The sequence below is a fragment of the Tachysurus fulvidraco genome, chromosome 12 (assembly GCF_022655615.1).
Source record: "Tachysurus fulvidraco isolate hzauxx_2018 chromosome 12, HZAU_PFXX_2.0, whole genome shotgun sequence".
NCBI lineage: Eukaryota > Metazoa > Chordata > Actinopteri > Siluriformes > Bagridae > Tachysurus > Tachysurus fulvidraco.
The window spans coordinates 13,734,572-13,756,360 of record NC_062529.1 but is presented as its reverse complement, the minus strand read 5'-3'; the positions used below and the strand labels follow the sequence as shown (position 1 = coordinate 13,756,360).

The 21,789-nt window shown below is 38.7% G+C and overlaps 4 protein-coding genes across 10 annotated transcripts in view; 1 reads left to right on the top strand and 3 right to left on the bottom strand.

Annotated features, from left to right (window-relative positions):
* Nucleotides 1-38: 38 nt before the first annotated feature.
* On the bottom strand, nucleotides 39-5,590 carry atg14 (autophagy related 14). The gene is made up of 10 exons (XM_027172219.2): nucleotides 5,001-5,590; nucleotides 4,335-4,397; nucleotides 4,174-4,216; nucleotides 3,983-4,064; nucleotides 3,623-3,860; nucleotides 2,437-2,669; nucleotides 1,948-2,065; nucleotides 1,715-1,805; nucleotides 1,538-1,623; nucleotides 39-1,084 (listed from the first exon to the last, which is right to left on the bottom strand). The coding sequence occupies exons 1-10, from the start codon at nucleotides 5,285-5,287 to the stop codon at nucleotides 784-786; spliced, it is 1,542 nt and encodes a 513-aa protein (XP_027028020.1). The 5' UTR covers nucleotides 5,288-5,590; the 3' UTR covers nucleotides 39-783.
* Nucleotides 5,591-9,546: 3,956 nt separating this feature from the next.
* On the bottom strand, nucleotides 9,547-13,022 carry tbpl2 (TATA box binding protein like 2). Of its 2 annotated transcripts, none has more exons than XM_027172112.2 (7): nucleotides 12,798-13,022; nucleotides 12,327-12,694; nucleotides 11,463-11,550; nucleotides 11,195-11,310; nucleotides 10,273-10,440; nucleotides 10,097-10,191; nucleotides 9,547-9,870 (listed from the first exon to the last, which is right to left on the bottom strand). In XM_027172112.2, the coding sequence occupies exons 1-7, from the start codon at nucleotides 12,843-12,845 to the stop codon at nucleotides 9,794-9,796; spliced, it is 960 nt and encodes a 319-aa protein (XP_027027913.1). In that variant the 5' UTR covers nucleotides 12,846-13,022; the 3' UTR covers nucleotides 9,547-9,793. The 2 variants fall into 2 exon arrangements, with proteins under 2 accessions (XP_027027913.1, XP_027027915.1); XM_027172114.2 differs by having other exon boundaries at nucleotides 11,219-11,310.
* A 1,120-nt stretch (nucleotides 13,023-14,142) lies between these two features.
* On the top strand, nucleotides 14,143-18,148 carry jmjd7 (jumonji domain containing 7). 2 transcript variants are annotated; one of them, XM_027172355.2, is made up of 8 exons: nucleotides 14,143-14,434; nucleotides 14,629-14,782; nucleotides 14,884-15,137; nucleotides 15,471-15,527; nucleotides 15,613-15,708; nucleotides 16,013-16,089; nucleotides 16,286-16,445; nucleotides 16,647-18,148. In XM_027172355.2, exons 1-8 carry the CDS (start codon nucleotides 14,386-14,388, stop codon nucleotides 16,733-16,735), a joined length of 936 nt encoding a protein of 311 aa, XP_027028156.2. In that variant the 5' UTR covers nucleotides 14,143-14,385; the 3' UTR covers nucleotides 16,736-18,148. The 2 variants fall into 2 exon arrangements, with proteins under 2 accessions (XP_027028156.2, XP_027028157.2); XM_027172356.2 differs by lacking the exon at nucleotides 14,143-14,434 and having other exon boundaries at nucleotides 14,630-14,782; nucleotides 14,888-15,137.
* A 153-nt stretch (nucleotides 18,149-18,301) lies between these two features.
* The window catches only part of mapkbp1 (mitogen-activated protein kinase binding protein 1), a 29,915-nt gene continuing 26,427 nt past the window's right edge, over nucleotides 18,302-21,789 (bottom strand). For 4 of the 5 annotated variants that reach the window (XM_047821417.1, XM_027172354.2, XM_047821418.1 and 1 more), the window contains 4 exons: nucleotides 21,477-21,742; nucleotides 20,045-20,878; nucleotides 19,217-19,302; nucleotides 18,302-19,101 (listed from right to left, as the gene is read on the bottom strand). In XM_047821417.1, coding sequence (XP_047677373.1) covers nucleotides 18,844-19,101; nucleotides 19,217-19,302; nucleotides 20,045-20,878; nucleotides 21,477-21,742 — 1,444 coding nt within the window. In that variant the 3' untranslated portion in view covers nucleotides 18,302-18,843. The remainder of the gene's footprint in view (nucleotides 19,102-19,216; nucleotides 19,303-20,044; nucleotides 20,879-21,476; nucleotides 21,743-21,789) is intronic. The other variant, XM_047821416.1, reaches the window with a different exon arrangement.

Genomic DNA, 21,789 nt, shown 5'->3' with positions numbered 1-21,789 from the left:
CAGATCCTATGGTTTTACTTGAGGTTGAAGACTATCAATATAATCAAAAATCTCCACTTTTTTATTCATAAACTAAAACACCTTACACATTTGCAAGATACAAACAGGAGTTTTAAATAGCTGGTGAAAAGGTGCACTTTCATTTTTAAGCAAACCATAGCCTGAACTCACTACCTAGAATACCAGTGGTGAATCTAACGTTATGCCTCTTCCTGTTTTGTACTTTTAAATAGGTAAACCAACTGTGGCAGTTGTTTTAAGAGTATTATATATCAGACAACACAGCAGAAATAACTTTTTTAAAGCCAATATTAAAGATAGGTGTAACTGTCACCTAATCCAGCAAGTTGTTTATGCTGCTATAGTCAATAAACAATGTTTCTAACAAGGCAGTCAAGCCATTAAAGTGAAACAGTGCAGCATGCTCTCAATTCATAAATGACATTCATCATAAAGGATTTATTTTTACTCCCCCCCCACTATAGCCAATTTGTAAAGTAAGGAATGGGGAAATGTTACTGGCTAAATAATAATGGGGATCCTATAATCTGCAAAAGCTATAAAAGGGCAGGTGTTTTCTTTTAAACAAAATCTTTCACCAGATCCTATTTCTACTTAAAAGGTTAGAAATGTCATTCTTTCCCTCCCTCCCATTTCAATCACACACATTCTTGACATGCAATCAGTGACAAAGTCACAAAAATCACTTCTAATAAGATCTGACAAAAGAGGGACAAATAATTTGTTTGCATAGCTACAGCAGTCTAACATTCCAGCCTGGCCTCAGCGCTGACCAGTGTAGGCACGGAACCAGGAGGTGACCGAAGCAGCAGCAGAGGAAATCATGCCTCCTGCATTTCCTGCTGGCTGAGAGACCTGCATGGCTGTGCTCTGAGACAGATCCATGGGCTGAGAGGGGATATCACAGAATCGAGGGCTAGGGACAGTTTCCCAGTCTGTGCCCAAGTCTGTCTCTTCATCTGTTACAGCTTCATCTCCACTCTCTTCTGCAGCACCTGATGCCTCGGGCTCCAAAAATTCCATCGAGTCCTCCAAGTCTGCACTTACTTCAAATGGTCCAGTCCTGTGCAAAGAGAAGGAAACAATACTTGTAGCAATGCAATTAGCAATTACATTTAACTGTATGATGTATTCAAAGACTATATGCAACTACAACCATATAGTGGTCATTTAAGAGTTATTACCATATAGAGTATTTCATACGCCACCTTAATAGAGACAGCGCCGAATTATAATGTATTTCAAGTGGAATATCAATTCACTAAAACTAAAAGTATAATTTTTACTTTCATAAATAAACAATAAAAATTATGTTAAAATGCAGGACATGTCGTCGCTGGGAAAGAAAATTGTTTATCAGTTTGATCCAAGAGTGATTTTTTTACTTTGCTTTTACGCACGTGTGTTTTTGAACGGAGAAGCTCAGTCAGTCAGAGCTGGAGGCATTTATCTATTAATCGGCTGAAAGCCACAAAGACGGCAACCAAAAGCAGTGAAAACAGAGATTCATTCTTACCTGCCAAGGTTCTTGTTCTCAGGAGAGACCAGAAACATGATATTTCTCAGTGTGTGGTGTAGATGGAGTAGCTCACTGTCTACATGCTGTAAAAGAGATTGATAAAGAAAACAGACATCATAAATACTTGTAATAATAAAGGTATGTGTTTCTGGAATATAATTGTGATTTTGTCACCTGGGAGAAGCAGAGATGTAGGATGTTGGTGTTGAGTTTGTTAACAGCACGGGTAAATCTGTAGCGGTTCAAATTATCACCACAGAACTCGCTGCAAAGAAGACAACAAAGGCAAGAAATCCATGTAAGATTTTAAGATCTTAAGTGAGTAAAAACTTCTCATATAAAAGACAAAATAATCTACTACAAACATTCAAAACTTTGAGATGGTCATAGAGCAGACCTCCTGTTACCTGTTACACAGCTTCTTGGGCAGATTGATATCCAGAATATGAGAAAGAATGTTAACAAGCTGAGTAGCATAGCAGAGGGCTGCACTAATGGTGTGTGCTGGAGTGATGTGATCCAGCTCTACATTCAAAGTAAATAAAACAGTTTCAGGAGCTTACAAATGTATATTAACAAATACAGAACACTGTATTGTATACATTATGGCCTTTTTTATCTATTTAAACTAATCTCAAGCAGAGATGGCTCAGTGGTCAAAACTCAAAGGCTTTTAGCTCAAATCTATGGAGGGAACCCTGGGAAACCACAGTTGATCCTTTACTGCACTGTGTCCTCTCTCAACTGCAAGTCACTTTGGATAAATGTAGCTGCCAGGGGAATAAAATGTTTTTTTCATCATCAAAAGATATTTTGCAGTCTAACACTGTAACCCCAGTAACAACAGAGTTTGATCCATCTAACAGTACGATGAGGGGAATGAGATAATACTGTACCTGGGCCAGGATTAGTGCTTTTCTCCTCTACCCAATTATAGTAAGCTGAGCAGTCTCCATTGCTAGGCAGTGTGACATGGGGCCCAGTGATGCTAATGCTTGTCTCTCCATTCTGATCGTCCCAGATCCAACGACCAGACATGTACGTTGTTCGCCGGGCCTCAGCTAACTCACTCACAGTGCTGGATGTGAGGGCAAAGTCATGCTCTGCTACAGCAGTTTCAGCTGGGTCTCTGGAAAGAAGAAACCTCAGTTAAAAATAGGGTTGGGTATCAAATTTCAATTTTCCGGTTCCGATTCCAGTTCTGCCTTACGATTACGATTCCATAATAAAAGAAATGTGAAAAATAATGCACAATACTTAAACAATTCCATTTGTGTTTATTAATCACTCTTTAAATATTTTAAACAGAGCATTTCAATTCATATCAATTTAAATTTAAATAAATCCAACATCAAATTTAACATCCAGAATTACATCTTAGCAAAACAGTTAGCAATTTGTCTGAAGAAAAATTAATGTATGCTTTCACTGGGAGAAGACGAGACCTTTCCTGGCTTATTGTATCTCCAGCTGTGGAGAAAACCCTCTCAGAGGGGGTAGATTTGGTTCATTGTTGTAGCTTTGAAAATGAATCCACACTTTAGACTTTTTTTTAGACATGTTTAACACAAAGTGTACCTCAGCACAGCAGCACGAGTGACTGATTTCTGTGGTTACCTGCGTTAATCTGGTTGCGTGACTGTAAACAGTGTAAACAATTAATATTCATGAAGTAAGACATGGCTATTTAAAGTGACCGCTCCCAGCGCTTTGCCCGCCATCGCATCGGCACTGCGTTTGGAACCGAAACTTAAAAATTCCGCGCGGTTCCGGTTCCTGTTCAAAAACAGAACTGGTTCTGAATAAGAACCGGTTCTTGGTTCCCAACCCTAGTTAAAAAGTCTCTTAAACATACATTTTATAAGTTCAATTTTGCTTATGCCAAGACACTGAAAATATATTGACACATTTAGGCAAAAATATTCTGATTGAAGTATCACATTCCTCTAGTGCTATATAAGCATCTTAGAGCAGTGCTTTGTTATCTGTTTTGAGCCAGTGATTTAGCTTTTTTAGCTAACCTGGAAATAGTGGTTTTTAACAGAGAAACCTTGATCATTGGCTTAATTTCATTACTCAAACCTGCTGCCCTGCTTCTCCTCCTGTGTGGGGAAGATGTAGGAGGTGAGTTCCAGGATGTGACCCCGCCGCACATCAGCCAGAGTCTCCAGTCTACTCTGTAGCTCTTTATTCCTCTTCTCCAAAAGCTCACTCAAGCGACGGTTATGACGCTCTATCTTATCCCTCTTCTCCTGGTGACGACTTGCCCGGCGCTGCAGTCTTTGACCTTCTTCCTGAGAGTGAAGTAACAGATCTTTGCCTTAAGGAAGAGAGACAAAAGAAAATGAAGTGATCATGACCTTTTTAACCATAAAACAGATCAACAGAAAATGAAGGCCGGGCAGAACGGATGGTTCTGATCATTTTTTAAAAAACACCCACCACTCTTCACTTCTTCGTTCCCACTGCAGATTGCCTCTTTCAGTTGCTCAATCTTCATCTTACACGACATGATCTTCCACTTCTGCCATGAAATAAATAGTAACAGAATAAAATAAAATCACAACTGGCTGTCAGTGAGGGTAAAAACATTTAAATGATCTGTGTTCAAATAATCTGAAGAAGAAACTTACAAGCTGGTCTGCCTGAACCTTTTTGTCCATGGTTTTGATAACCCTGAACGTACAGAACGCAGAAATGACAAACAATTAAGCGTTTATCGGGTATCAGATACCACAACTGTATGTAATGTATAATATATAACAGGTTATCTCGTAATGACTCGTTAATTGACCTTTGCTGAAGAATCTCCTTTTCCTTCTTCATTTTCTGAAGCCTTTCTAATTTTTCTTTGTATCTGCAGGCAAGCATTTTTCAGTCTGAATTAATAAACTGTATGGTTAGAAATCTACGACACAAATCATGTTTAATTAACCTCAGGAACTTCATTTATCTTTATTCAGGCGTGCATAAAAAATCTAATCACAAATAAATCAGATTTCGTATTGCAATTATTATGCATTTGGTTAAAGTGACACACGAAAGTAATTAGAAATGTGAGTATATTTATGACAGCAGTTGTGCTCAAACATCTCATACAACTGGATGTTGGCCATAAAATACATTGCTAACTTTATGACTCAGCTAGCCTGGTTAGCTAGCAGGTCATAGCCAGTTTGTTAGCTAATGCAGACTGACAGTACTGTAAAGTTTGTTATTAAACTTCAGACACGTATTAAGTGTGTTTCTGCGCTCAGGAGAACCTAAAGAAGATAGTATCGAGCTATAAACGCCTTTGTTGTTCAGCACTATCGTTAGCATGAGCTAGCTAAAGCATTGTTTACATAATTAACGCTAACGCTACAAAGCTAAGTTAAATGCTTTCCGGGAACAAAGACGCGCATTTTTTTTCGCCTGGTTGTTTTCAAAGCATGAACAGTGCGTTATTAACAGAGCATACCTTTCAGGATTTTTACCGTCAAAGTACACGAAATCTCCAGCTCTGATACAACGTGCACAAGTTAGCCTGCGTCTCGCAGTGTTACACAGAGGACATCTCTCCACAGCCACATACAGTCCCTCAGCATCATCCACAGACTCCACCATTACAGTCGCCGGAGACACTGTCACGGCCCCTGGACAAGGCTGATCCTGTCGGCTGGTTGCTCGGGCCTGGGCTCTCGCCCCCTCACTACCCGAGTCACAAGGCCCGACCACCCGCACCTCGCTTTCAGGGGGACACGCCATAGCGCCGACGCTTTTTCCCGCTGTAATGCCGTATTGCCGGGAAACGATAGCACAGTTTACGTTGTGTCCGATAACATTTTCAGCTCCAAGCGCCGAATCTGTAAGCTACCGCTGACTCAACACCACAACAACAACAAAACATTACACTGTCACTAAAGAGATGCTGCTCCTTCTGCTCGTCTTAGCCCTACCACGTGACCCACTTTGTTTATGTACAAGTCACGTGTGCGCAGGACGTGTGTCAGCGAGCACGGTGCATGAGTTCAGCGTCTAAACCGCCTCTAAACTAACAGTACACAAGCAGACACAATATCAGAACACTGCAACTGAAAAAGGGAAAGAATAAAAAAGAAGGGAAACATAGTTATAACAAAAATTACAAATCATCAGAACAGAGAAAATGTCACAAGCATATAAAGTTCTTAAGGCTTTTTTGTTTTGTGATAAAGGTATGTCTTAATTTATTATTAAAAAAGGTTTGTAGTTAAAAAATTAAGATTTGTGAATGTGAATTTTTGCCAATAACAGAGTTAGGTTCATTATAATACATTGATGAAAAAACACCCAATGAGCCCCACTGCCACCACCCACCCCTCTTTTCACACAAAAACAAAAATATGTCTATTGCAAAATCATTTTAGCATTGATTCAACTAACTCCAAAATCCAGATTTTTTCTTTCTTTTTTTTTGGAGACCTTTTCAGAACACCAGCTTCATTGTGAGAGTTCACACAGACAGCCCCCTGTAACAAACACAAAACCTTCTTCATTCAGCTGGTTTTCCTGACCGTTAACACCATGTGCGTGCTTTTGTATCAACAGTCATCAGATTGGTTAGATTAGATTCAGCTTTATTGTCATTAAACAAAGTAACAAGTACGTGGACAACAAAATGCAATTCATCTTCTGTAAATTATTTACAAATGGCCATCTATCAAACTTTAACAACAGAAACACGCGTACGCACTACATAGGTGCGCAGTTTATTTGTCGCGCTGCTGAACTGCATGCGTATTGCAAAAAGAACTGTAACCGGCGCTACTTCTCTCCGTTTATGACTATGGACGAGTCACCCAGGTCCTGTGCTACTCCACAGCGGCGGCGACTCGCTGGACTAAAATAGTCCGAAAATGTTTTCATTTTAATCCTTAACACAAGCATTTTAAACCACAAACTACGGAGTATGTTTTGGACTTTATTTAACGTTGTAAAAGACGAACAAAAATTTTAGAGTAACAACATTTCTTACTCCAAGTTTTAGGGGTGCTGCTGAGCTCCTTTCTAGGGGCTCTGAAGCGCCCCTAAAAAAGGGCTAGCCTCGCCCATGCCCAACACAACATCCTTCCAAAATAAATCATTGTTTCCATCAATTTTAGATCTAAAAAAAAAAAAAAAAGTCTGGTCAAAATGTCATTGTGAAAGAACAATTCCAAAATAAATTAACAAAGGGATCACAGAAAGACCAACTGTAGGAGATATCACTTTTAAACTTTTTTTATGTAATGACTTACTGGATAATATTTATGAATTATTTTGGAGAAATTTTCTTCACTTTGTTGGAAAGATGCGGCCTAAACGGTGGAAAACAGGGAATAGAAAATCTCTACTGTATTTCCCATGATGCATGAAAAATAAAAATGTCTTCTTCTTGAATGTTTGTAGATCAAATGGGCTTTCCTATTAAAGGAGACTTCTTGTAGATGTACAATATACAGACCCTACGACAGTATTAGAACAACAAGGCCAGTTATTTTGTCTTTGCTATATACTGAAGACATTTAGAATTGAAATTAAAAGGTGAATGCATCTACTTATGAATATGGAACATGAAATTTTGAATATACGTTGCTGTTTTTTAACAAAACAAAACAAAAAAATGGAACATGTGCCTGCCAGGTGGTGTTTTCCCCAGATTGTTAGACTGACTGTTTAAACAATTTAATGCCTAATGTCTTCTTTTGGTCTGAGCCTTTAGATTCACCCTTTGAAGACAGCAAAGAGCTGCCTATTGGAAATAAGAAAGTCACTGAAGCTGAGGAAAGAGGCTTAAATCGATCTAGGGTCGAGTAACTCGATTGCAAAATTTATCGAGGCAAATTCCTCTGCCTCGAAGCCTCTTTTAATTAATTTTATAGCTCCACGTCACGTTCTTGTGCAATTATTGTGTGTGTGTGTGTGTGTGTGTGTGAGAGAGAGAGAGAGAGAGAGAGAGAGAGAGAGAGAGAGAGAGAGAGAGAGAGAGAGAGAGAACGCGCTTACGTCAAAGTAGAAGGAGACGCGAGGGGTTAGCGGTCTTCAGATTTGAGGGCGCGGGCGCGTGCGGGCTGCAAAATGGAAGGGCGCGATAACGATGTCAATGAGCAAAGAGAAGAAAGAAACAGGAGAAAACGACAGAAACGAGAGGAGAGAGAGAGAGAGAGAGAGAGAGAGAGAGAGAGAGTTTTATATTCTGATTAATATATATTCTTAAAGCACTCGGTGTGAAACTCTGGACTGTAGTTCCAAGTTCCAGTTCCAGTTCTAGTTCCAAGTTCTTTTTTGCCTCTTAAATACCACAAGGCATTTCAAGAATCCTTTATGTTATGCCTGAGCTGTAGATTTTGAATCTTTTAGTTCTGAAAGTTAAGGCAGTTTGTTTTATCTATCTATCTATCTATCTATCTATCTATCTATCTATCTATCTATCTATTTATTTATTTAAATGTATGCCTTAGTTTTGATACTTTAGAAAAGTAATTTGAAAGTAATATATTTTTTGGTTTTTGCATCTCAGAAAAGGGTTAATTTGAAGCCTAGAATGTATGGCACTTAAATGTACTTAATTTTTCTCAGTCAAGTTTGTCTTTGCTCACAGTACAAGTACAGACAGAGAAACAATGGGTGATATCTAAATGTTCATTTTCGATATAAAATATTGTTGCATACTGTGCATTTAAAAAATAAAAGTTAATTTTTCTAAAAAAAGAAAACCAGTTAGTTGTTCATTTTACGAGACCCGTCTTATTTTCTCTTGTATATTTAATAATGCTCTTTAATTAGGCAAAAATACATTTTACTGGATTACCCGATTAATCGATTCCATTTTCGGGAGAATAGTCAATTACTAAAATATTCGATAGTTACAGCCCTAAATCGATCAGAACCATTACACAAGAATTGGGAATAGCCAATAGAACCATTTGAATGCTTAAAAAGAAATGTTCAGAATAACCAGACAACAGGTCACTGATGTCAGAAACATTTTACTATGTTTGCTTACCTGAAAATTAGTTTGGTCTCCCTTCAAAGGTGCCATGTTGTTTAACACATCTAGATGTAAATATCAGTAAATGATAGCTAACATTCTAATATCTTATTCATCTTTTAATGTTAAACCCAAGTATTCAGCATATAGTATTTATAGTATTCAGCATATACAAAGAAAAATCATTGGCCTCTCTGTTGGAACTTCATCTGCCTTTCCAGGCAAAACAGGAGTGTGAAGTTATGCCACTTAACTTAACCTAGCTACACTAATCAAGTTTTATATTAATACACAATGTGGCCAAAGGTTTGTGCACATCTGACCATATGTTCTTTTTAAATATCTTATACTGGATTCAGTCACCATGTTGCTGTTATAATAAGTGTCACTCATCTGGGAAGCCTTCTACTGTAGTATTGTAGTATGATTGAGGGTTTTACTCATTCAGTCACAAGGGCATTAGTGAGGTCAGGCTCTGATCTTGGGTTCGGAGACCTGTGGTGCAGTTCTCTGTGCAGGCCACTTTACCATTTCTTCATGGAGCTGGCTTTGTGCACAGGGGCATTGTCATGCTGGTTTGGACATCTTAGATCTCGTGAGGGGAATTTCACGTGTAATGCTAGAACAAAGAAAGAGCTATAGTCTGGGAAAGACTCACATGTTGGTCTGGTGTCCACAAACGTTACACTTATAGTATAGAACTTTCATTTGGTTCTCAGGTGCCTTTGAAGAACAAAATTAGACCACATGGAATGATCATGATTACTAAATCTGATGCAAATCACTTCATCTTGAATTTGTTGTGATTAAAACACAAGACACAATATGACAAATAGAACAGTTTTCTTTCTGCTAAATCGGGAGAACATTGTCAGGAGAACTGGCGTCGATTAGACTAGAGAACAAGCTGTAGAAATCTTGAGAAATGCAAACATGATATGTACAGAGGCTCTGAAACAACACGGTAAATTGTGTCATTTTTCTACTATGAAAATCAGAACCAGTTGTCAGAAAATCAGATTTTTATAGTTCAGTTTACTATGTAGAAAAATATGTTAACAAAACATTTACATCTCACCACCTAAATGGTAAACACAGTATCAGAAACACATACAAACAACATGCATAATGTTTGCAAACAAAATACCAAATGTCTGTTAAACAAAAGCTTGGCTCAAGTGAAAGCATAAAGAACCACCTTCGAGACGATCACCTCGAATACTGACATCAGAACTCAATAACAAGCAGAGGTGCATTTCTTTTCACTGTTTCCTGAATCCTTTCAGAATTGGGTAGATATTCTCAAAAGCTTCATATATTTCAGAGCGATCTTTAGCACCTAGATTTACAAATGGAGAAAATGGAAAAAAAATTACTGTAATGCAAAAAATCGAAAGATAACAAAGGACATGGACAATTTTTGGAAATATTTGCAGGATTTTGTGTTAAAAAAAAAAAAAGAGATGCTTATTGAAAATATTGGGAACCTGACATTTGAACCAGAGGTTTCAAATGTATAATATGATGATTAAATCTAAAATTATCAACAGATAACCACATCATACCTGTAAGAACAACTTTTCCAGACACAAAAATAAGGAGGACAATCCGTGGCTTCACCATACGGTAGATCAAACCAGGAAACAACTCGGGTTCATAGCTTGAGGTATAACATATCAAAATTACTATACATAAGGGGATTTCATATTACTTTAAAACAGGACCACTTATTTGGGTGAACCTGCTGAACTGTTGGTGAGTCAGAACCAGGCCCTCCAACCGGATGGGGAAGCACACATCACAGCTGCCAACCATGTTCTGGATTTTGAAGTCAAGAAATTTGGCTGGGAAGCCGAGCTTCTGCACCACCCGGGCATACTTCCTTGCAGCAAGGCGAGACTGCTCCTCACTGTCAGGAAACAAGATACATTTTCTTAAAATGAGATGTTAGCAAAACACCCAGGAAATCAAGAGAACATGATATTAACAATGACAAGAAATGACAAGTACATTTAATGCCAGGATGCCTTTAAAAAACCAACCAGACTGCACCACCATTTCACAAACTGCATTTGTATATACCTGATTTCACCTGCTTATTTCTTTCTTAATATTGAGCACATAATGAACAAAGATGTTCAACATATGGACCGGAGAATAAAAAGGTTGGGCAAAGCATTAATAATACTAACAATAATAATAATTAGCACTAAGATGTATATAAGGTAAAGTACAATACAGTGCCGTAACTAAGAGGGGGGGATCATTTTTACAGACGATTACAATTACAGTCATATACTATTTCTCAGCATGTCCTGCTGGGCTGGACAGATGATTAGAGGTTCATTAAAGGCTTTCATATTCTCAGGAAAGCCTCCCCTTGTTGATTAATTTGTAGATTCCAGTGATAATATCTCATTCAAAATGTGTTTATACGGAGGTCATTACTGGCTCCAATTAAGCGAAGTACTTATGTATTTTCCATGTTTGCTATTATGTAAATCCTCTTTGCAAATATAAGGTCATGCACCCTGTCCAGTTCTTTATCTAAAAACAACAATATTTGTGTAATAGCCAACAGTTTCCAAAAACATTTTGTCAAATGGTGCATTGCCTTCCAGAAATGGAGGTACATCCTGTGCATACATTTGTAGTTGATATACCTGATGTTTGCGATTAAAGCAAACCTCTTTGCACCTGTGCAGACCATTTTTCCTGAGCTGAAGATGAGGGCAGTGGTCCTGGGTTCACGGATCCGCATAATTACAGCAGCAAAACGCTAGGAAAGAGCATGATTGAAAGAGCTTGTAATACTCAAGACATTTAAAAACACTAAAAACATTTATTCACCCCTCTTTTATATAATTTCAGCAGAGAGTAAAAGCTGAATGTACTTTGAAAACAATTCTTCATCATTCAAATTTGACCTACCTTTGGATTGTATTCAGCATTTCGAGCTTGAAGGGCAATGGCTTTTAGGTCTAGTGGGCAAGCCAGGTTTACTGTGGACACTATATTTCTGTAGACACCCAAACTCAGGTTAATACATGTACATGAAAATTAAATTGGTTCACTTAAAAGTGAACTCCCTTTCAGACATAAGTGCAATAGTCCAATAAGCGAACAGTCAAATTAGATCAGATTGCACACCTTTGTTATCATATGTTCAAACCATACAAAGCTAAAACATCATGGCAGAAATGGAATGGAAAAATACAGAGTACACAAATGCAGTAAGGCAGATGAAAGTGCTGAAAATACATCTGAATGTACTAGTGCCATGCACACCCTTTATTATTCTGTTTATCCTAACTGACCACATGTAAACCTCTGGGCTCCTGTGATCATCCCTGTGCTTCTTTATATGCCAAATACGGAGCATTCTTCTGTATGTAAAGATTATGAGGATCTAAATAACCTGCCATCCTTATAATACTGAATGAGTGTTATGAGAAACATTCTCAAAATAATAAATACTGAATTGAACCATTCTTGCACTGGTGTGGTGCTCTCAATGGTAAGTCTTCTGTACTTTTACAAGTGAGTGTAGCGAAATGGTGCACTTTAACCTTTGTTTGTCATTCAGCTACGATCTTCTATGTACACTGAATAAGTTTTAAAACTCACTGCAATCACTTTCCCAGCTAAAAGATTCATAACGGTTAATAAATCACCACCTCGGTGCATGCAATATATATTATTCTGACAGTAATTCGATTCAGTGAACAACTAATTTAACAAACGTTAGACAGATTCTTGAAATCTTGATTGTTTAATAAAAGTAAATGAACTTACTGTAATTGTGGAATGATCCCTGAACTTTCTGCTACAGGGGCTACAGGGGTCATAGGTGTCATTGGGGTCATAGGAAGGCTGCAGAAGGGTGAGGCTGCAGGCTGACTCTTATTGATATCGGTGTCTGCTTCAGTGGATAATCCAGTTGTACTGTCCAAATAAACACCACTGTCCTCTGTAGAACCCACTCGTCCATTGTCTCCCCCCTCATCGTGAGCACTGAGCTCATCAGGCAGAAAGCTCAGGTCCAGATCTTCAGCGAGATCTTTCTGTTGGTTGGGGATGGATGAGGAGAGGAAAGAGGGATCCTGAAGCTTTGGTGGGCCATGCAAACCCAAATCCCCTCCAAATATGTACTCAGAGGAACCCTGGTGGAATTGGGCATACAGTTAAGAGCATGCATGACATGAAGAATGTGAAAATAATCTCCTTATTATCACATTACACCTGTGATTCTAAGATCTCACATACAGCAATTGACTGGTCAAAGTAACTCTCAAGCGACGCCTCTTCATCCATTTCTCTCGAGAGCCATTAAAGATTGTTAATGAACCAAATGGTCACGTTGTGAAATTCAAAACTATCTAATCCGTCCTGATTGACCAATCAATTGCGCAGAATTACTTTGTCTTTTGCGCAAGAGCGGAAGTGATTAGTTAATATCGAAATTATTTCTTTTCCCCACCCATATTCCGGAAAACCCCACCTTCCTTATGACGATTGGCTAAAAACTTTTTAATATTGTCCAATAATAATGTGTCCGTCAGACAGATTCATAATGCATGAGGAGAACCAATGATGTTGAATGCTCGAATCTGATTAGACATAATCGGTGTGTGTGTGTGTGTGTGTGTGTGTGTGTGTGTGTGTGTGTGTGTGTGTGTGTGTGTGTGTGTGTGTGTGTGTGTGTGTGTGTGTGTGTGTGTGTGTGTGAGAGAGAGAGAGAGAGAGAGAGAGAGATAGACAGACAGACAGACAGACAGTATATAAATATAAATTACATAAGATTAAGTTAAGTTAAAATTAAGTTAAATTTCCCCTGTATTGCGCATGCGTATGTTGCAATGTTGTTTCTCTCATTAGTGTGTAGTGAATAAATAATCACCAAATGGGTCCGATGATGTGGTTGCATTTTCCGTAGCTGGTTTTGTCACCATTGTAAAAGGGATATGTGACTAATACCGAGGTGTTGATACTTTCGATCATTTAAAAATAGATTGAAATAATATCTGACGAGCAACAGTGTGGTGACACTGAATAAGGCTGTGATTCACTTTAGTCACTGTGAGGGCAATATTGCTTTAATACAGCAATTACATCAATATCAAGTTAGTGACATTTAAACAAAACAATATGTCTAAATATTTTGTTTTAATTTTGCTCCACAAGTAAAAAAAAACATCCAGTTAAGTGGTTTGTGAAGAAAGCACATACGTTTAAAACAGCCAAGCAACATTAGTTATTTATTGGTTAATTATTTCATTAGTATGTTAGTGAAATAATTATTTATAATTTTGTTATATGTTATCCTAAATATAGGCTTGGTTTAAAGAACATTTAACAGCATCTACTTTTTATGTCCTTTTTTTTGAGAAAACAATTTTAAACTTTAACAATTTTTTAAAAACAATTTTCAAATGTAATTAATAAATTGTCATTGTAGAAATTGCAATTTCTCCCTTTTTTTTAATTATAAATATTAATGTTAATATTACTTGGTATTGGATAGAAAAAAAATAATCACACGTCCCTAATGCAAAACACAATCGTGTCCACTAGGTGGTGATATTAACACCTGCAGACTAAGTTGCACTTACAAACCGAAGAGGAAGAAGCTTCTGCTTTGGACAGTGATAAGTGGAAGCCATCATTACACATGTATTGTGCCTGAAACAGTAGCCAGGCGTTAATGAACACATATCATTTGATTATTATACTGTATTCTTATTTTAGTAATCTGATCATGGTTCTGTATAGAAGTTCTTGTTTTTAATGAAGGATCTAAAGTGATGATTAGGTCTGATTTCTGCTCTGGTCATCATGGTATGAGGAAAAAGCTATGGAAGAAGTGAGAAATTGTTTGAAAGAATTCCCAAAAGAAGCTCGAGGTGAGTGAGTAAGGTTTAAAGTTGAATTAAAACTAGAGTAATTAATGGGGAATGTTTTTCTTTAAGCTTTCATCTCAATGATCAGGGCTCCAAATAGCAATATTATTTAAATCAAATAAGAATATGGATTTATTAGTGAGAGTGATTTCTGCATTTAATGGTTAGGATAAAAACAGGTGTGTTATGCCCCTTAGAGCTGTATCTGAATGAGTCGGTGCCATATCTGGACGGGCCGCCCTCCCCTCTGCAGTTCTGTAGGGACTGGCTGAACCCCAATAAGCCCTGTATTATCCGCAATGCCTTCAATGACTGGCCTGCTTTGTCTAAATGGAACCCCAACTATCTGAGGTGAGGTAACCAGATGACACCGATGTAACTAATAATCATTACAGTCAGGTGGCTGCAGCAGGTCATTTCTGAAAGACCGTTGTATGCATGTGTATGTTCAGGCAGGTTGTTGGCTCTAAGCTCATCAGCGTTGCTGTTACACCAAACGGCTATGCAGATTCTGTTAACGGAGATCGATTTGTGATGCCTGAAGAGCGCCAGATGACTTTCTCAGCACTGCTGGACGTTATAGAGGGCAGAGAAAAGAGCAGTGGTGTGTTCTATGTGCAGAAACAGTGCTCAAATCTGACTGAAGAACTTCCAGAGCTTACAGCAGATGTACAGGCTCACATCCCCTGGATGAGCGAGGCGCTGGGTGTGTCATATAACATACTTGTGAGCCATAGCAGATCATACACACAGTCTGAAGTAATAAGATGTGATTGACTATCTTGCTGGATGAATGCTCCTGTGTCTGACTTAGTCACTGTTTGATTGAGAGGCACTCAGCAAAGTCACCAAATTGTGAGTGGGGCTTGTGTTTAGCATTCCTGGATTTTATTTCTTGCATTTGGCAAGTGGAATCATTACAGCTTCATTTATTTTATTAAATATTATTAAACATGTTTAGTGTTTGACAGGCTGCATTTTAAGGTTAAAAGTTATACATTTAATATGTATTAATCATGTTCTGTACTTTTGTTTTTAGGAAAGATGCCTGATGCTGTGAATTTTTGGTTGGGAGAAGAGCATGCAGTAACATCTAGTAGGTCGTATGTTTACAATTTCCATTATAAAGCCTGAGTCTAAAATTCTGCAGCATCGAGTAAATATAACCATTTATCTTGCAGTGCACAAAGACCACTATGAGAACCTTTACTGTGTAATCTCTGGAGAGAAGACTTTTATTCTGCTCCCTCCCACTGATCGACCCTTTATTCCATATGGCAAGGCAAAATTCTTATGAACATTATTTCTCTTGTTAATATAGTTTAGATTTATGCTTCTAAGGTTTCACCTACTGTTATAACTGTACAGATAGTCCTTCACTGTCAATGAGCATGTAGTTGGAGTTGCACCTTCCTCCCTGCTGGCTCAGAGATCCGTTTCAATCTCTGCATGTGGTTTTTTCATGTCCTTTGGTAGTCCTTTGTTAGTTTTGATTCTGTTTGTCATTGAAATGTTTTTTTTATTCATCCTAAAAGAAAACAATGAGGTTTTTATGTGTTCACATCATGCCTTTGTGTTTAGAACTATACCAGCCTGCTACATACAAACAGAGGCAAGATGGCAGCTTTGAAATAGTGGACGAAAAGGATACAGAAAAAGTATGGCTTTCATTTTAAACTTCTTAAAACCCTTTTTTAAACTTGGAACAAAATGCATTTTAGTGGGTTAGAAAAACTATACATTAGCTTGTCAAACTAGAAAATGGATAGCAAACTGGTGCTGGTTTACACATGACCAGACCAGGGCTCAACCAAAATAAAAAATCTGTCTGTGGAACTTTTGGTTTCACTTTAGGTGCCTTGGATTCCCCTTGATCCTCTAAATCCAGACCTGGAGCGCTTTCCCTCCTACAGACATGCCCAGCCACTGTGCTGTACAGTGAGAGCAGGAGAGATGCTTTACCTCCCCTCACTCTGGTTCCATCACGTCCGCCAGTCTCATGGATGCATAGCAGGTACTGCGTAATGGATTCTCCTACATTAATCTTATAAATGCTGATACACAGGGGAATACATTCCTTCCACAATTACGAGGACTGACAACCTCCTTCAGTAATCACATTTGTATGTCTAAGTGTACACTTTAAAAGCATTTACGTTTAGGAAATATGTTGTTCATTTATGTTACAGAACGTGTTTTTTGTGTCTCTCTTCAGTGAATTTCTGGTATGATATGGATTATGATATCAAATACAATTACTTTCAACTGGTGGAATCTCTGACTGGAGTTGTGGGGTCACTATGAAGCTTTGACTGTTTGACCTCTTTGAACTTCCAAAGTGTGAAAAAATATACACTGAATATGACAAGAGTGTATCACAAGGCACCCCACAAACACCTTGGGGTAATTTAATTGAATTGGTCACCAATTCAATTCAAGTTTTTGGGAGCTGTGAGAACTGGAGAACTCAGAGGAGATCCACGCAAGTATAAGGAGAATGTGCAAACCTACACACACACACACGTCAACACTTGGAATTAATTATTGTTAAACACACAGAAGAAATAGCTGGCTGATACATGACAAATAACCAGTTTTTGTGTAATAAATACAGTTTTATTAACTAGCACCTGACTTTGTCTTTCAGATGACACTTAAGATATATAAAAACAAGTAATTTAGGAGTAGTGCAGAGCAAACAAACAAACAAACAAACATCAAATGGTCTGAAAACCTTATAATTCATTTTAATGCTAGTTTCTGTGATTTCCTGCCTTACAGGAAAAGTGAACAGCACAAGCAGCTATATGTAGCAACTGAATATCAAAGCATTGGATGATTGTTTTTCAAGAAAGTCAGATATCACCATGCACTCTAGCTCAGGATCCAGCGTTCAAGGATCAAGTTCACTTCTCTTCATGCATACAGTTTTGTCATGCTACCAGTAAAATGACTCTTCTACCATCTTTAAATGCACTCAGTTCAGCTAAATGATTAATATGTTCACATGATTAACAAACTTTATAAAATATAAGAACTGTGTGTTCTAATTTGTATCATGCATGCTTAAATATTCATGGTAACAGCATTTCTAATGAAAACTCCTGATATTCAGGCACAGTTATGTGGCTGGTTTGGGATGGAGGATCATGTAATTGATTAGCTTTGGCCATCCTGTAACTTGTCTATTAACTGGTTTAGACAATTTTGTTAACTGTTCTGAACACAAGCACCATATTCTGTAACAGTAGGAGAAAATGCTGAACAATATACAGCAGACAGACAATCAGCACAATACAGTATTCCTGTTGTATCACAAGTATTACTTTAGAAAACAAACTGCTTAACTGTACATCAGTGTTAGCTTTAAGAAAAGGGGCAGAAGCCTGAATTAAAACTAGTCAAATTACACATTTATGAAAAGATCATTAGATTTAATCCAAACAAAATGTTAATTCCTCAGTGTTCCTTTTGCATTTGCTGAGCTGATAATTAAGTTTATATGCAACATTCCCTTTGCAATTCTGTCTGTTTTTATTCTTGTTTGTTATCAAACTTTTTGAATTATAAATACCAGATATCGGCTGGTTAGAAAATAAGGCACCCACAATCTCTTTAGATATCATTAGTGTCAGTATTATAAAATGTATAAAATTGTCAAGGTTCATGCACGAGATTCGGATGCTGTTGTTCCAGATCCTCTGCTCTGGAACTATACTGATGTTAAGGGTATCCTGTGTGAACACACATTCACTGTACAACACCTGTAACCCCTGTTATTAAACAACAGTGTTAGAATAAATAGTCACACATCTGCAACAACACATACTTAATAAAAAAAAGCACTCCATGGTAAAAGATTTAAGTGAGCAAACATTTGGATTATCTTTGAATGCTTTAGAAAGAGAAAAAGTTCACATTTTCTTGAGGGTCAGCAAAATAAGTTCATCTCTATCTTGATGATAGCCAAACTGGAGCTGAGAGTCCATTTCTCATTTATACACATACAAGCCATTCGATGATCAGTCCATTTACTTAGTGGTTTAACCAGTCATTGCTCTGACACACAAATATCCAGATACAGTATACCAATAACAGGTAAAAGGACACCTTATTTTGGCAATGAGGTGAAGTGTAGACTATACGATTGCTGTAATAACACATTAAAAAGGGAGGTAGGCCGATGAGATTAGTCAATAGTGCAATTTGGCCATGCCTGTCACACTGAGACTGTCCATCTGTGCTGGTAGTGTTTAAGCAAAAGGAAGGGAAGTCCACACTTCAATCATTAGTGGTTTAAAAAAAAAAAAAAAACTTATTAAAAAATTTCACTTAAAAGAATCTTCTTCTGAGTCATGGCTTGGGATCCGGCCTCAGCCTGAATGTTGTAATTATTAGAAAAGAAAAGAATGTCAGAATTTGTTGTCTATCTTCTTCTCCACAGCTCTGAGGAGAAGCTGTGAATACTGCTCCAACAATGCCAATGTTCGTTCCTCACTCACAACACCTGCCCCACTGCCCAGCACACACGCAGAGCTGCTGCTGCTGGAGTCAGAGTAGCTTTCTACAGAACGTGGCAAGGAGTTCAACCCAGCCTGTACTGCATCAAATGCCTCAGTCAACACCTGAGCCATCTCCTGATGCTCCTGCCTCTGGTCTGTGGAACTCAGCTGTAAACACAAAGAGTAAATGCACACTCAGGATGTGCAGCTACATGCGTCTTCTCATTGCAACAGGTTACAGGCAATAAACACAAGGACTAAGATTAGTGCAATGATAATTTACCATCCTGTAGAAGTGGAATGCCTTTTTAAAACTACTTTGAAGTTCACTTGCTGCAAGCTTGCATGACTCCATACTGAGAGATGCATCTGGGGGAGGAAAAAAGAGAACATTCTGTCACACTGCTTGTCTACTGGCAAGATGACGGTGCTAGTGATGCAGTCAGCATTGTGTCAGGGAAACGAGTGAACAATTTTAAGAACAATTCTTCATTTAATAATCAGATTTGGGAGTTTTGTATGGTATAACCACTAACCATTAATCATCTATTTTGAATACTGAGATAGACTTTAGTGTTAACATTTTACTGAGCAAAGTTTCAACAAATATTTAATGGTGGTGCTTGTTACAGATATGACACCACCCTCAAGCCTTGGACATGACTAATTTCTGCTTCCAGAATAAGTGCTGGGACTGAACCATTTTTGCGGCAAGTACAGGCTCGGAACGGTTCCAGTCTTGGATCCAGCAAAGTGACAGTACAAAAAGCATGACAGTCACAGACATAACAGTTACATAAAGAACAGGATTTTATTTGAACTCTATATAATATGATTTGAGTAAAGAGAAGATTATAGTCATGGAGCAAAGGAAAGAATAGTTAGGAGCAGGATACAAGGTGAATGGAAGAGTATGAAGAGAGGAATCATGCCTCACCCTTCAGTTGGTAATGGTTAATGGAAGGATAGGGTGAAGAGGAGAACATGGCAGAAGTGATGGAAGAGATGGAAGGAGAGAAATACCAGAGCCTGCTGGTAAAGAAGTGCTTGGGCAGACCCAGGCGCAGAGGTAGAGATGAGAGAACAAGAGAGGAGTGAAATCCCAGCAAACCTGAATCCTGGGCTCGACTGGCGGCCTGCAGACAAACTGTGCTTCCCTGATTCTGAATTGCCTGCTTGGTCTGAGTCTCCTCCAGCTCTGTACTCTGTTTTTCTTGGATCTTCTTTGGCTCTTCAGACTGATCAGTATTTAGCTCCTGTTGCTCCAGTGGGCTGGTGGCAGTAGGGACTGAGCATGTGACTGGCTGCATGTTGCTGGAATGACACTGCTCTGGTCCTGGAAGGGGTGCTACACTTACTGGAGTAGTGTTACCAAGATGGCCAAGCTTGGAATTCTTGCTGGTAGGAGAAAAGGAGGCCATGGATGGCTTATCTGGGAGAGGTTTTGTGATGTCCAGGTGTAGCTGTGGACGGGCACTGCTGGGTAATTTGGCTTGGATGCCTTTAGAAGAGTTAGGATTGGCAGCACCACTTATGGTGGGTACAACAGCACCACGGGAGGGAGACCCAATACATGAAGGGGGCAATGGGACTACAGGTGATGAGGGTTTGCTGCGAGAAGAACTGCGAAGGTTGTAAGATTCTGATGCTGAGCCTCGGTGGGTGTCTGAGCCTGCAGTTACTTCATTGGGCTCATTCACATTCAGGCTGTCACTCATGGACACGGAGCGTGACATCTTGGCTTTGGAACTGGTGGTAGGGCTCATGTATGAGCGTGGTTTGGACTTAGTTGGTGTAGGACAGTCCCTTGGTTGGGTAGCTGTCGTGCTTGAGAGAGGTTCACTGGGAAGTGTGTGGCGCAGTGTGGATGGTGGAGCACGCTCGCAAGTCAGAGGCTGAGGGGGAACCTCCTTTGAAAGATGTATTGATGTCTGAGGCAAATCAGCTGGGAAAAAACACAGTGAGAAGGGTTGAATTACAAACACTAAACAGAGTCAGAAAAAAGGCAGTCATTCTTAGCCAGTACAGAAACAAATTAATCACTCCAGTAACAATCTGCCCGCCATTTTCATTAAATGAATCTCGATTTGAACTGACAGTCTCATAATGCGCTATATATATATATATATATATATATATATATATATATATATATATATATATATATATATATATATATATATATATATATATATATAAAAAGTAGTAGGAAGTCATGGCCTAATGGTTAGAGTGTTTGACTCCTAACCCCTACGGTTGTGGGTTCGAGTCTCAGGCCGGACACGACTGAGATGCCCTTGTGCCCTTGAGCAAGGCACCGAACCCCCCCAACTGCTCCCCGGGCGCCGCAGCATAAATGGCTGCCCACTGCTCCGGGTGTGTGTTCACGGTGTGTGTGTTCACTGCTGTGTGTGTGCACTTTGAATGGGTCAAATGCAGAGAACAAATTCTGAGCACGGGTCACCATACTTAGCAGTATGTCACGTCAAACGTCAAATATATTTTAAATAATAACTCTGTTTATCAGAGGATGGACATCTTACCCTCTGAAGAGATGCTGTGGATGGACTGGGCTTTCCTCATACCAGCTGAGGAACCCAGAAAATCAGTAGAAAGTTCTACATGGATGTGTTTCTTCTCAGGGCTTAAGTGCAGAACAGTAGGCCTCTCACGGCTCTGGAGTTCTTGCAGGCTGATCTGTTTTCTGTCCTCCATAAGTGGGCGCACCTCAGAAACTGGGAGATGCATCAATTCACTAGCAACCTTACTCTCAGTAGTTTTGCTTGAAGTGCTAACAAATGCCTGCCTGCTAAGGAATGACACAATAAAAAAAAACACAAAAACACACTTGGTTTA